The sequence below is a fragment of the Scyliorhinus torazame genome, chromosome 1 (genome assembly GCF_047496885.1).
Source record: "Scyliorhinus torazame isolate Kashiwa2021f chromosome 1, sScyTor2.1, whole genome shotgun sequence".
Taxonomy (NCBI): Eukaryota; Metazoa; Chordata; class Chondrichthyes; order Carcharhiniformes; family Scyliorhinidae; genus Scyliorhinus; species Scyliorhinus torazame.
In genome coordinates this window covers 76460428-76473024 of record NC_092707.1, presented here as the reverse complement: position 1 = coordinate 76473024, position 12597 = coordinate 76460428, and the positions used below count along the sequence as shown (strand labels likewise).

Genomic DNA, 12597 nt, shown 5'->3' with positions numbered 1-12597 from the left:
TATCTTCTTGTACATGTACTGAGAGCTTTTCCACTGATGTGGGTCCACCAATGGGCGGAGGGGTACTTGACTCGGCAGCTGGTGAGATAGTACTCCATTTTGATTTTTGTCTCAATTTTGTTATGTTTCTGCCCGTTTTGTGTTTTCCTTCGGTCCACGCTACTGATGCTGGTCGGGTTAGGGGTATTCCCTCTCCTTCTTCCACTATACCCCGTGTCAGCGAGACCTTTTCCGGTGGACCGTGGTACTCGTTCTAATGCATGCATACTCAGACAGGCATGCACGTGCAGTCATTCACGTATATACTCTTTATACATGCACAATCTTACGCATTTTCACAGTAACTTCATTGCAGTGTTAATGTAAGCCTACTTGTGACAATAAATATTATTATTAATAATATGCATGCGCCAATGTTCAACACACACTTTCCTGTACACGCATTGGGCGCCCTTCCACCGATGTAGGTTCCTGCGAGATGGGGGTGGGAGGGTCGGGGGCAGAAGGAGGAGGGTGCACTTCCTTGACGGCTGCTAGCGTTGTTCCTTTATTGTTTGTAATGCTCTGTACTTGGTTTGGTTTATAATGTGCCGGAGCTATTCCGGGCTGAATTGTGCCCCTCTTGGGAGGGGTTTGTTTTTCTCTCTCTCCCCCCGCCGTACTCCATGTTGGAGTGGCCTTTTCCGGTGGGCTGGGCTGGTGTGCCTTTCCACTGATGTAGGCTGGGGGGCGGTGAGGTGGTAAGTGTGCTCTGGGTGCCAAGTGTTTGGTGTCCTCCTTGTACTGTCTTCTGTATTTTAATAATGTTAATAAACTAAAATACAACCCTGAAAGTATGTTTAATTACCACTTACTCCTTTAGAACTCACCACTCGAACTCCAAGTTTTCACCCAACTCCAAGAAGCACTCTCAGCCAAGGTACCACTCACCGTGACAACGGTGGGGTCGGAAAATCTTGCTGGTGGGCCACTTCTGCCGTCAAAAAACACATAGCGGGTTGGTCGGTAAATCCCGTCGCCCAGAATGTTTTTTCATCACTGGGGAGCTGAACTGAGATCAGGTGGTCATTTTGAAAGGTTTCCCCACTCTCAAAGTGAGCTTGTGGGTCCATGACACCCCCACACACTCATGGGTATTGCCCCACACTCCGCCAAGTGAGGACACTCCGCTATGGAGTTCCTGGGGGCCGCACCTCTACAGCCCCTCCGAAACTCCCTAACAGGCCCTCCCCTTCCAGGGTCCCCACCCATCAACCCCCCCCCCCCCAACTTGCGAGGCCCCATCTAACCTGCCCCCCGACCCATCATACTCCCTTTCACCCTGCTTTTCTGGGCATGGCCCCTTTTGGGCCCTGATCCTTGGCAGAGCTCCTGGTGACTTGGCAGTGCCATCTGGGCACCTTGCAGTGTCAGGATGCCAGCCTGGCAGTGTCAAGGTGTCTGCGTTCAAGGGGTCACCCTGCACTATCCCTGGTCATCCAGGGGCCTCCGATGCCCTAGGCAACCGCCCCCCTCGCCCCCGGTGCTGTTCCAATGTGGAGCAGTAACTGGGGCTATTTAGCACAGGGCTAAATCGCTGGCTTTGAAAGCAGATCAAGGCAGGCCAGCAGCACGGTTCGATTCCCGTATCAGCCTCACCGAACAGGCGCCGGAATGTGGCGACTAGGGGCTTTTCACAGTAACTTCATTTGAAGCCTACTTGTGACAATAAGCGATTTTCATTCATTCATGTGCAAACTCCACACTGACAGTGACCCAGAGCTGGGATCGAACCTGGGACCTTGGTGCCGTGAGCCAGCATTTCATTTCATTTCATTTCAGTACTGAACGGTGCCTGGCTGCGGCCTCCCTAGCAGGGCCGGTAGATCCTGGGAGGCCGGTAGATACCGGGTAAGTCGGATTTATGTGGCTTGGTCCCGCCTACTCTGGCCAGTTCCTGATCCCGCGGGGCATTGTACTGTCGGGAAGCCTGCGGGAAGCTTCACCCGGGATCTGCCAGTCACGTTGCTCTCCCGTTGGGCGCAACGTGGCTGGGAGATCGTGCCTGTTCGCTCCCTTCTCTTTCCACAGATGCTGTCAGACCTGCTGAAATGGTCCAGAATGTTCTGTTTTTGTTCTTATATATTCCAGCATCCCCAGTAATTTGCTTTTGTATTATGATCATTTTTGCGTCCCTTTTTAAATTATTTCACCCCTCACTCAGCAGACACTGCCACGTGTCATATTCTTTTGCCCGCTCAGCTGCTTCATGTCTGTCCTGATCTCGCTGCCACCTGTTCAGGTGAGGTGTACGGTGTGGGCTGAGTAGCGCGAGGGGCGGCCGAGCAAGCAGTTTAAACTCGCGCGAGAGTTCCGTCCCCGCATTGGGATTTGGCGCCAAACCTCGGTCACTATGGCGACGGTGAAAGAGCCTCGGAGCAGGAACCTTCCATGGTAAGAAGAGCAGTGGCGGGGGAGAGGGAGCGGTTAAGAGTTGATGGCCCCGATAAACTCCGGAAACCTATCTGTCTTGCATTGCATTCTACCGAAGCTCCGGGAGGGAGGGGCTGCCTGTATGCGGCCCTGAACCGAGTGAGCGACCGCTGGGGCCGGCGCGAGCCAGCTGCAGATTTGAAATGAAACGGAAAGTCCGCGCGCCCAGCTGCTCGGCGCAATTCCCCCCCCAATCGGAGCCGATGTCGCGGGGACGGCTCGGCACCTCCCCGGGGGGAAATATACATGTAGCTACCAACAGCTTACTTTACCGCCGGCCACGGAAGGCCTGCTTCTCCTTGTCGGACTTGCAGACTCTAGAAAACCCTGGACTTTATATCTGTTCATTGCAATCCCCTGATGCACACAAGTGCTTCAGAAAAATCATGTCTTTTATGAAAGTGCATCACAAAAATTAAATTCGACATTATATGACATGAGCTCAGTTCCCTTCAGTGCAGCATTACTAGACGTCATATATTCGACAGTTCACACTTCTGATGCATACAGTCGGAGCAGGATGACCAGCTGATCGGTATTTTAAAGAATTGCCCCCTTTTTTGATTGTCCTGTCCCGTGATTCCAGCAGGACAGCCTGTGGGGACACTGATCTCGGGGAGTTTGAGCTTGATTGATCTGAACGGGTACCACAAGTGCGTTGGCCAGCAGAGAGATGATGATATTCTGACTCCGGAAGATGCACTGTATTTTTTAATTGATGTTTACCTTTCCTCTTGCCACTATAGTCCCCTCCCCCACAGTCACCAGCAAATCCCACTGCCAGCGCCTGGTCTCCCCCCCCCCCCCCCCCCCCCCAGCCCCCAGTCAAAATGACCCTTATTTATGTCAAGAAATTTCAGATATACTAATCCTAGCAGGTTGACAACCGGAAATCTCTGTTCGAGCATAACGGTTGGGTATCCCGAAGCTAAATACTAGCAACCAGTACTGGATGTGATCCCTCGATTTCCATCTACACTCCCGTTGCCCCCATTCAGTCTACTATGCCAGGAGGACTTTACGAAGTCTTACAACACCAGGTTAAAGTCCAACAGGTTTATTTCGATGTCACTAGCTTTCGGAGCACTGCTCCTTCCTCAGGTGAATCGCCTGAGGAAGGAGCAGCGCTCCGAAAGCTAGTGACATTGAAACAAACCTGTTGGACTTTAACCTGGTGTTGTAAGACTTCATACTGTGCTCACCCAGTCCAACACCGGCATCTCCACATCAGGAGGACTTTAGACTGTGGCTTTTCCCCTTTGAGCTTTTGAAGTGCTTTAATGCATCTCCGAGCACATATATCAGCATCTTGGAATATGCCAGTCTGCACCACTTGGTCATGAACAACTCCTTGCACTGAAAGACCAACCAGTTTTGGGCAGACCAAAATGAGTATTTTACTGAGTCGATGGTCCCACACGTTTCTTCTTGTTAATTTGGTCAGTTTTTTCTGTGTTTTTTACTGTATTGACGTTCATACTAAAATCCGCCCTATTGTTTCCCCCTCCCTCCCCCCAATATGTTGAATAGGGTGCCACTACTAACCCAAAAAGTTTGGGGGTGGGGGAAGAGTAGATGGACATTGAGGATTCACATCCCCAGCTGGTCCTCCATTTTGGGATATCCAATCATTATACGTGAAAAGAAATCAATTTGCCAACACAACTAAGATATGTATATCTGAAATAAAAAATAAAATAAAATGTAACGGGATGGGTATTCAGCCCATTATGCTTGTGCTGATGCTAACTTTTTCCTCTTTGTTTTCCTTCTAAACATTTACTCTGTGGAAAGGTTTCTTCTCATTTCCCTTTTCTCTTTGTAGTTACAAGCCTGAGTTTATCTCTTTTTGATAATTTGCCAAACAGTGGAAGGTACCTTTCGCAGGTTGCCCTCTTTCAGAATTTTGAAGCCGCTATTGGATCCGACTTTACATTCTCTGTTCCAGTGAAAAGAGCTCCAATTTATTTTGGGTCTTGAAAATTACAACTTCTGAGCTCCCTCTCAGAAGAAAGTGACAGATTGCTGTGTGCTCTGTTTCACAGAGGTATGGCTCACTCTTGCATCACCAGATAGTGCCATACAAGTTGAGGGCTTTTCAATACACCGGAAGGACTATACAGCATCCTCGGGCAAGGTAAAAGGTGGAGGATTTTGCCTCCTCATCAACTCTTCCTGGTGCTCAAGACATGGTGACCCTGGCGAACTACTGCTCCCCGCACCTGGAATACCTGATTGTGAAGTGTTGCCCATACTACTTTCCATGGGAGTTCACTTTTGCCATCATCACAGCGGTCTACATCCCACCCGGGGCAGAAGTGAAGAAGGCACTTGATGAATTATACACCGCTATAAATAAGAATGAAACAGAATACCCGGATGCCTTGTTCATTATGGCTAGGGACTTCAACTAGACCAACCTCAGAGTGTACTGCCAAAATTCTACCAAAACATTTCCTGCCCTACCAGGGGCCCCAACATCCTTGACCACTGCTACACAAACATCAAAGGTGCCTACTGATCCATCCCTCGACCACATTTCGGAAAATCAGGACACAAGACGGTGCTCCTTCTCTCGGCGTATAAGCAAAAACGTAAGCTTGAGAATACAGTTAAGACGGTCATGCAGTGCTGGTCCAAGGCAACATAAGAGCTCCTACGTGACTGCTTGGATTTAGTGGATGGTCCATATTCAAGAACTCAGTGGCCAACCTAGACCAGAATGACTTCATAAGTAAGTGTATCGAAGATTGCATGCCAAAGAAGGTTGTTTGTTCCCCAACCGGAAACCATTGTTTAACCGGAATATCCACTCCTTATTGAAGTCCAGGTCTGAGGCGTTCAAGACAGATGACCCTGACCTATACAAGAAATCTAGGTATGACCTCTGCAAAGCCATCAGGGACGCCAAGAGACAATACCATAAGAACTAGGAACAGGAGTAGGCCATCTTGAGCCTGCTCCGCCATTTAATGAGATCATGGCTGATCTGTGTGGACTCAGCTCCACTCTCCGGCCCGTACACCATATCCCCGAATCCCTTTATTCTTTAGAAAGGTATCTATCTTTTTCTTAAAGACGTTTAAAGAAGGAGCCTCATCTGCTTCACTGGGCAAGGAATTCCAGAGATTCACAACCCTTTGGGTGAAGAAGTTCCTCCTACACTCCGTCCTAAATCTACTTCCCCTTATTTTGAGGCTATGCCCCCTAGTTCTGCTTTCCCCGACCAGTGGAAACAACCTGCCCGCATCTATCCTATCTATTCCCTTCATAATTTTATATGTTTCAATAAGATCCCCCCGCATCCTTCTAAACTCCAATGAGTACAGTTCCAGTCTACTCAACCTCTCGTCATAATCTAATCCCCTCAACTCTGGGATCAACCTAGTGAATCTCCTCTGCACTCCCTCCAGTGCCAATATGTCCTTCCTCAGGTAAGGAGACCAAAACTGAACACAATACTCCAGATGCGGCCTCACCAACACCCTATACAATTGCAGCATAACCTCCTTAGTCTTGAACTGCATCCCTCTAGCAACGAAAGACAAAACTTGATTAGCCTTCTTAATCACCTGTTGCACCTGCACACCAACTTTTTGCGACTCATGCACCAGCACACCCAGGTCCCTCTGCACAGCAGCATGTTTTAACATCTTACCGTTTAAATAATAATCCATTCTGCTGTTGTTCCTCCCAAAATGGATAGCCTCACACTTGGCAACATTGAATTCCATCTGCCAGACCCTAGCCCATTCACCTAACCTATCCAAATCCTTCTGCAGACTTCCGGTATCCTCTGCACTTTTTGCTTTACCACTCATCTTAGTGTCGTCTGCAAACTTTGCCACATTGCACTTGGTTCCCAACTCCAAATTGTCTATGTAAATTGTGAACAACTGGGGGCCCAACACTGATCCTTGAGCGACCCCACTAGTTACAGGTTGCCAACCAGAGAAACACCCATTTATCCCCACTCTCTAAGACTAAGTAGAGTTCCAGACTAACAACATGGACTCTCGTTGATTGTGGCAAGGCTTAAGCAATATAAAGAGCTACAACGCAAAGCTGAGTAGAATCACTGACAACAAAGCACCCCTCTCCGATGAACTCGATGCATTCTTTGCTCGTTTCGAGCAGGAAGCCAACAAACCATTGTCAACTGCCCCAACAGCCTCGGGCACACCCATACCTACCATCACAGACTCAAGTCAGATCCGCCTTCTTGAAAGTGAGCCCACAGAAAGCAACGTATCCTGACGGAGTCCATGGTCGTGCATCCTGTGTGAACCAACTTGTGGGTGTGTTTGTATACATCTTCAACCTCTCCCTATTCTTTTCCGAGATTCCTCCCTGCTTCAAGAAGACCACTATCACACTAGGAAATGTGCCTCGACAACTACATTCCGGTGGCCCTGACATCTGTTATTATGAAGTGCTTCGAGAGGTTGATCACAAGACAAATCAACGCCATACTCCCAGAATGCCTTGGTCCACTGCAATCTGCATACTGCCACAACCGGTCCACAGCAGACACTATCTCCTGGCCATACCGCCACAACCGGTCCACAGCAGACACTATCTCCCTGGCCCTACACTCATCCCTGGAACATCTTGACACAAGGACTCCTATTCATTGACTACAGCTCTGCCTTCAACACCATAATCCCAGCCAAACTCGTATCCAAACTCAAAAGCCTAGAACTTGGTTCCTTCCTCTGAAATGGAATCCTCCACTTTCTGACCCAGCGATCACAATCCGTAAGGATAAACAACAATTCCTCCACGATAGTCCTCAATACCAATGCCCTGCAAATCTAATTACTTGGCCCTATACTATACTCCTTCTACACACATAACTGTGTGGCAAAATTCGGCTCCAACTCCATGTACAAGTTTTCTGGTGACATGACTGTAGTGGGTCGGATCTCAAATAACGATGAGTTAAAGTGCAGGATGGAAATAGAGAACCTAGTGGCATGGTGCAATGACCACAATCTCTTCCCTCAGTGACAGCAAAACTAAGGAGCTGGTCATCGACTTCAGGAAGTGAAATGTCGTACACGCCCCTATCTTCATCAATGGTACTGAGGTGAAGATGGGTGACAGCTTCAAATTCCATGGTGTAAACATCACCAACAATCTCCTGGTCTACCCATGTCGCTGCGGTGACCAAGAAAGCACAACAGCACCTATACTTCCTCAGGAAACTAAAATTTGGCTTGACTCTTACCAATTTTCACAGGTGCACTATAGAGAGCATCCTATCTGGCTGCATCACAGCTGGGTGTGGCAACTGCTTAGTCCAAGACCGTAAGAAACTACAGAGTTGTGAACACAGCCCAATCCATCACGTGAACCCGCATCCTATCCATTGACTCTGTCTACACTACCCTCTGCCTTGGGATAGTGGACAGCATAATCAATGAACCCTCCCACCTGGGTTATTCTTTCTTCCGACCTTTTCCATCGGGCAGAAGATTCATAAGTCTGAGAACACGCATTAAAAGATTCAAAAACAGCTTCCCCGCTGTAACCAGACCCCTGAGTGACCCTCGTTTATGGACTGAACTGATCTCTCCATGCATTTTCTCTACTGTGTCGCACTATACTCTGTATGCTTCACCCGATGTCTATCTATTTACATTGTATATTTATCGTATGTCATACATGAATCGTCACTGCACACATTCAATGTCTCAATTTCCTTCATTTAATGGAGTAGCCAGAATTGCAAGCAATGCACAAACTTTAGCCTAGCAAGTGTTTTGTACAAAACTAGCATCACTTATGTGGCTAGTTTGCTCGATGCTAGTGGAAAACTAGAAAACATGTCTGACCTAGCTGTAATAAATATTTTAAATAAACTCGGTTTGTATTGAATAAACTCGGTTTGTTCTCACTGGAACGAAGGAGGTTGAGGGGCGACCTGATAGAGGTATACAAAATTATGAGGGGCATAGACAGAGTGGATAGTCAGAGGCTTTTCCCCAGGGTAGAGGGGTCAATTACTAGGGGGCATAGGTTTAAGGTGAGAGGGGCAAAGTTTAGAGTAGATGTACGAGGCAAGTTTTTTACGCAGAGGGTAGTGGGTGCCTGGAACTCACTACCGGAGGAGGTAGTGGAAGCAGGGACGATAGGGACATTTAAGGGGCACCTTGACAAATATATGAATAGGATGGGAATAGAAGGATACGGACCCAGGAAGTGTAGAAGATTGTAGTTTAGTCGGGCAGTATGGTCGGCACGGGCTTGGAGGGCCGAAGGGCCTGTTCCTGTGCTGTACATTTCTTTGTTCTTTGTTCTAAAAACATTTGTACTCAACACAGCCCATGGCCAAAGTAATATTTTAGGATTGCTCTTCCCTTCCCTCTTTTCTGGTTTTACCATTGAAGAATGGACGCTCACTCATCTGTGATCATGGTTCAATATCTCTGAATATAATTACAGAGTTGTTACGGTGCAGAAGGAGGAATTCAAAATAACAGTTTAGACAATCACAAATAAAAGCCACCTAATCACTCCTGGCCACTATGTGGTGCTTTCCCTTTGTAACCTGCGATGAGCTGGAGGCACCCTGCTCATATGTGGCTGCTTGCGGCTCAGATCCGCAGGACAGTCATCCTGATTTTGGTGGTGCCAGTGGGAGCACGTCCAAAGGCTACTGCATCGGTGTCAATGCAGGCGCGACCTCCGTCACAGGGCCTTTGCTCAGAGGGGCCAAGGAGACTGCTCCATAAGGAGTGGCATTATCCTCCTCATCAGTGAGTGCCTAAGCCATTTGGTGCTCTGGATCACTCGAGGGAATCCGCAACTGGGCCACCAGTGGATCCACACAATGCGCCTTTGCACCACTAGAGCTACTGACAAATGTACAGTTCCTGCTCCTACTTGAGTACTGCTGCATGTGGTTCTCCATAAGTGTTGCCACTCTCTCTCGATGGAGAAGCTCCACTGTTCAAACCCCAAGCCATGATGATGCACGTGGGTTGAATAGATTCCTTCGTTCTTAGCCCAGGGCTCCACACTGGGCGCGATTCTCCCCAAAAATTTCGAAGTAAATTTGTGGTGGGTTTTTCAGGCGAGTTCCCCACTGCTATTCAATGACACTTAGTCACTTTTTGGGGCTCTAGAGAGTTTCTCACTGGTTTAGCACTAGGGAGCTGACCTCTGAGATCAGGCCTCCATTTTGAAAGGAACCTCCTACACACGTGGACATTACCCATACCCCCCACCCCATGTGAGGAAACCCTGCTATTGGTCCCTGGGAGTCCCCCCTTACAGCACTCTCTCTCTTCCTGGCCCTTGGCAGTGCCATTCTGGGACTTGGGCACACTTGCACTGGCACCCAGGCAGTGCTCCTTCTGGCTTGGCAGTGCCAAGGTGGCATCTGGGCAGTGCCAAGGTGCCTGTGTTCCAGGGGAAGGGCCAAGGAGCCACCATGCACTTACCCTGACCAACCAGGGGTTTCAGATGGCCCGGGAGCACCCCCCCCCCCCCCCTCCTCCCGGGTGCCGTTCCGCCTGGTCCACATTTGTGTGGACCAGCACTGATAGATGCCTGACTGCCGCCTCGAGGCTCTCTGCAGGCCTCTCCCTGGTAATCTCCGACCGCATTGTGCTCTTGCTTGACTATCTTTGGGAATTCAGGCATGTGGCCACATATCTCATGCTGCGGTCACAGCAGAGCTGCTTTGTATGTGATTCTCAATGTTGTGCTTGTGTCCAGTTGAGCCTGACTCCTCCACGTGTCCGATCCCTCTCCCTAGCATTGTGTGCCATTTTCTGCAAGAAAAATGGAGAGAGATTAGGCATTGCTGGCCTCTCTCCCCAATTCCAATAGTTAATGTAAATGAGATGCTATATTTATCAGTGCTGCCAGCTCCTTTGTAGCGCTCGGGATTTCATTGCTGACAGGTCAGTAATTACCCATGTTCAGAAGCATCCACATCCTTCGTCTACTCAGCTAGTCTGTGTCCTGGTGACTGCACACCTGCAGGCCTATCATCTGTGTGTTGTGCTGCACCTAAAGGGAGGCGTCACTAAGCCATGGGGCAGTCCTGTCACAGTTACCTAGTCTCTAACTCTCCTCCCTTCTACCTACCATTGCAAGACGGCTGCCACAATACTGACTGCCATTGTCTCTTTAAATTGGGCCTGAGCTCTCCGCCTCCACTAGCTGCCATACCAAATCGGTCGTCGAACCTACCTCCGGAACATTATGGCCAACCTACAGGAATATTGATTGCTTCCTCCCTCTGTGTGTGGTCAGGACTTGGAAGTGGTACCGATTGGTCGCAATCCCGAACAAAAATTCCTGATCATTACTCTCTTTGTGTTGAAATGTCTTTTCAGCTGTTTTAATATTGTGGAACTTTGCATGTATATGTATTGGTGTATATCATACATCTGTTTATCAGATAGTAGGTCTTCCGTGCATCCTTGTCCTGGTGATTTAGAATCATGAAATTGATTTTATCTACCTTAAATTCAATACTTTTATTCCAGGGTGGAAAAGTATCGTCCCCAGACTCTGGATGATCTTATTTCCCATCAGGACATCCTCAATACAAGTGAGTTGTTGTCATTGACATAAGGCATAAGCTTGCTGTCAACTAAAGATTGAAATTACCTATAATAAAAAACAGAAAATGCTGAAATTGCTCAGCTGGTCAGGCAACATCTGTAGAGACAAACAGTAAATCTTTCATCAGAACTCTGCTGAATACTCCCCTCTTCACAGATGAGTATTTCCAGCATTTTCTGATTTTTGCATCTGCAGTATTTTGCTATTGAAGTTACCCAATATGTTTCTAAGACAAGAAAATTATCTGCAACAAGTAAATATTTATATGATTAGGATATTGCATTGCTGTAGGTATGTGTGGAGGAACATCTTAAGTTTAAGCATTAACATTTGAGTAACAATTTAACAGCATATTTGTAGCAAAATCTGATTCAATTGTACTTTTGTATTGGGGATTAACCTTCAATGTATCACATTGTGCAACCTGAAAACTTTTGCTATGAAAGTATGTATAGTTTCCCTGCAAAGTGTTCAAGAAATGTAGCAATTCTATATAGTGCTTTTTAAATGTGTTGATACTGCAGGTATTTATGATCCATGACTGTGCTTTACAATAAGCTGGTGACATGTGAATTCTTCTTCATCTGACAGTGAGAGATCAAAGAGGCTGTATTCCATAAGCTCCAATATGAAATATAGTACAAAATATAATAACTGAAATTGGTATGTTTCTTGGACATCTTGTACCTATACTTTTTTTTGCACTGCTTTGAATTGTCTATTTACTACAGTAATGTCCAAGGAATAAAGCGTCTCGAAAAATATTGACAGTAAATATTGTCTCTGCATCCATTAACCCTCTTTATCACTGAAGATTGATGTGCTTCACTAAAATATTAGTGCCATACACTTTATAAAAATAAATATTTCTTGCTTTGAATTTTTTCAGCTTAGAACTAAAGGTAAAATCATACACTAACAAACTTCATGAATTGATCAAAATATTCTAATCCAAAGGAGTAATGTCAAGACTTTGAGTACAACCCTCTCTAGGTGACACCATGTTTTGTGTGACATATTATAAGCTCATTATTTTAAAGTTCTACTTATGCCAAAAATCCTCCTGTGTCTTTTGATGCTGATTTTTGGTTGTGGTTTTGGTAGGACAATCCAGTGGGGTCTGAAATGTTAATTGGGGGGGGGGGGTGCACAGAACTGGCTGAGAGATGAGCCAACTGTTAGTCTGTAAATGAAAAGATAGTGAAGATGCAGTTTAATTATCTTGGGTGGAATTCTCCCAACCCAAGGACTCCGATAGGGGGACCGACCCCTCTAAATGCCCCCTCCCCCCACAGGGACCCTCGTAGGGGGGCACTCCTACAACAGGGACCCCTCTAATAGAGGGACCCCCTCCCCCACAGGGGCACCTCTAATACTGCCCAACCACAGGGAACCCTCTAATAGGCGGACCCCCTCACAGGGACTCCTAATATAGGGGGACTCACCAGAAGGATCCCTGTAATAATGGGGCCACCCACAGGGACCCCTGCCTAAAGGAACCCCCTCCACATGCAGACAATCCCGCCCAGAAAGATTTTCCCA

The 12597-nt window shown here is 47.4% G+C and overlaps 1 protein-coding gene across 1 annotated transcript in view; it reads left to right on the top strand.

Moving 5' to 3' along the window:
- Window positions 1-2326: 2326 nt before the first annotated feature.
- Window positions 2327-12597, top strand: part of rfc5 (replication factor C (activator 1) 5) — a 66220-nt gene continuing 55949 nt past the window's right edge. Inside the window, exons 1-2 of the mRNA XM_072496809.1 lie at window positions 2327-2433; window positions 10977-11041. Of these exons, the coding sequence (XP_072352910.1) occupies window positions 2393-2433; window positions 10977-11041 (106 nt within the window). The 5' untranslated portion in view covers window positions 2327-2392. The remainder of the gene's footprint in view (window positions 2434-10976; window positions 11042-12597) is intronic.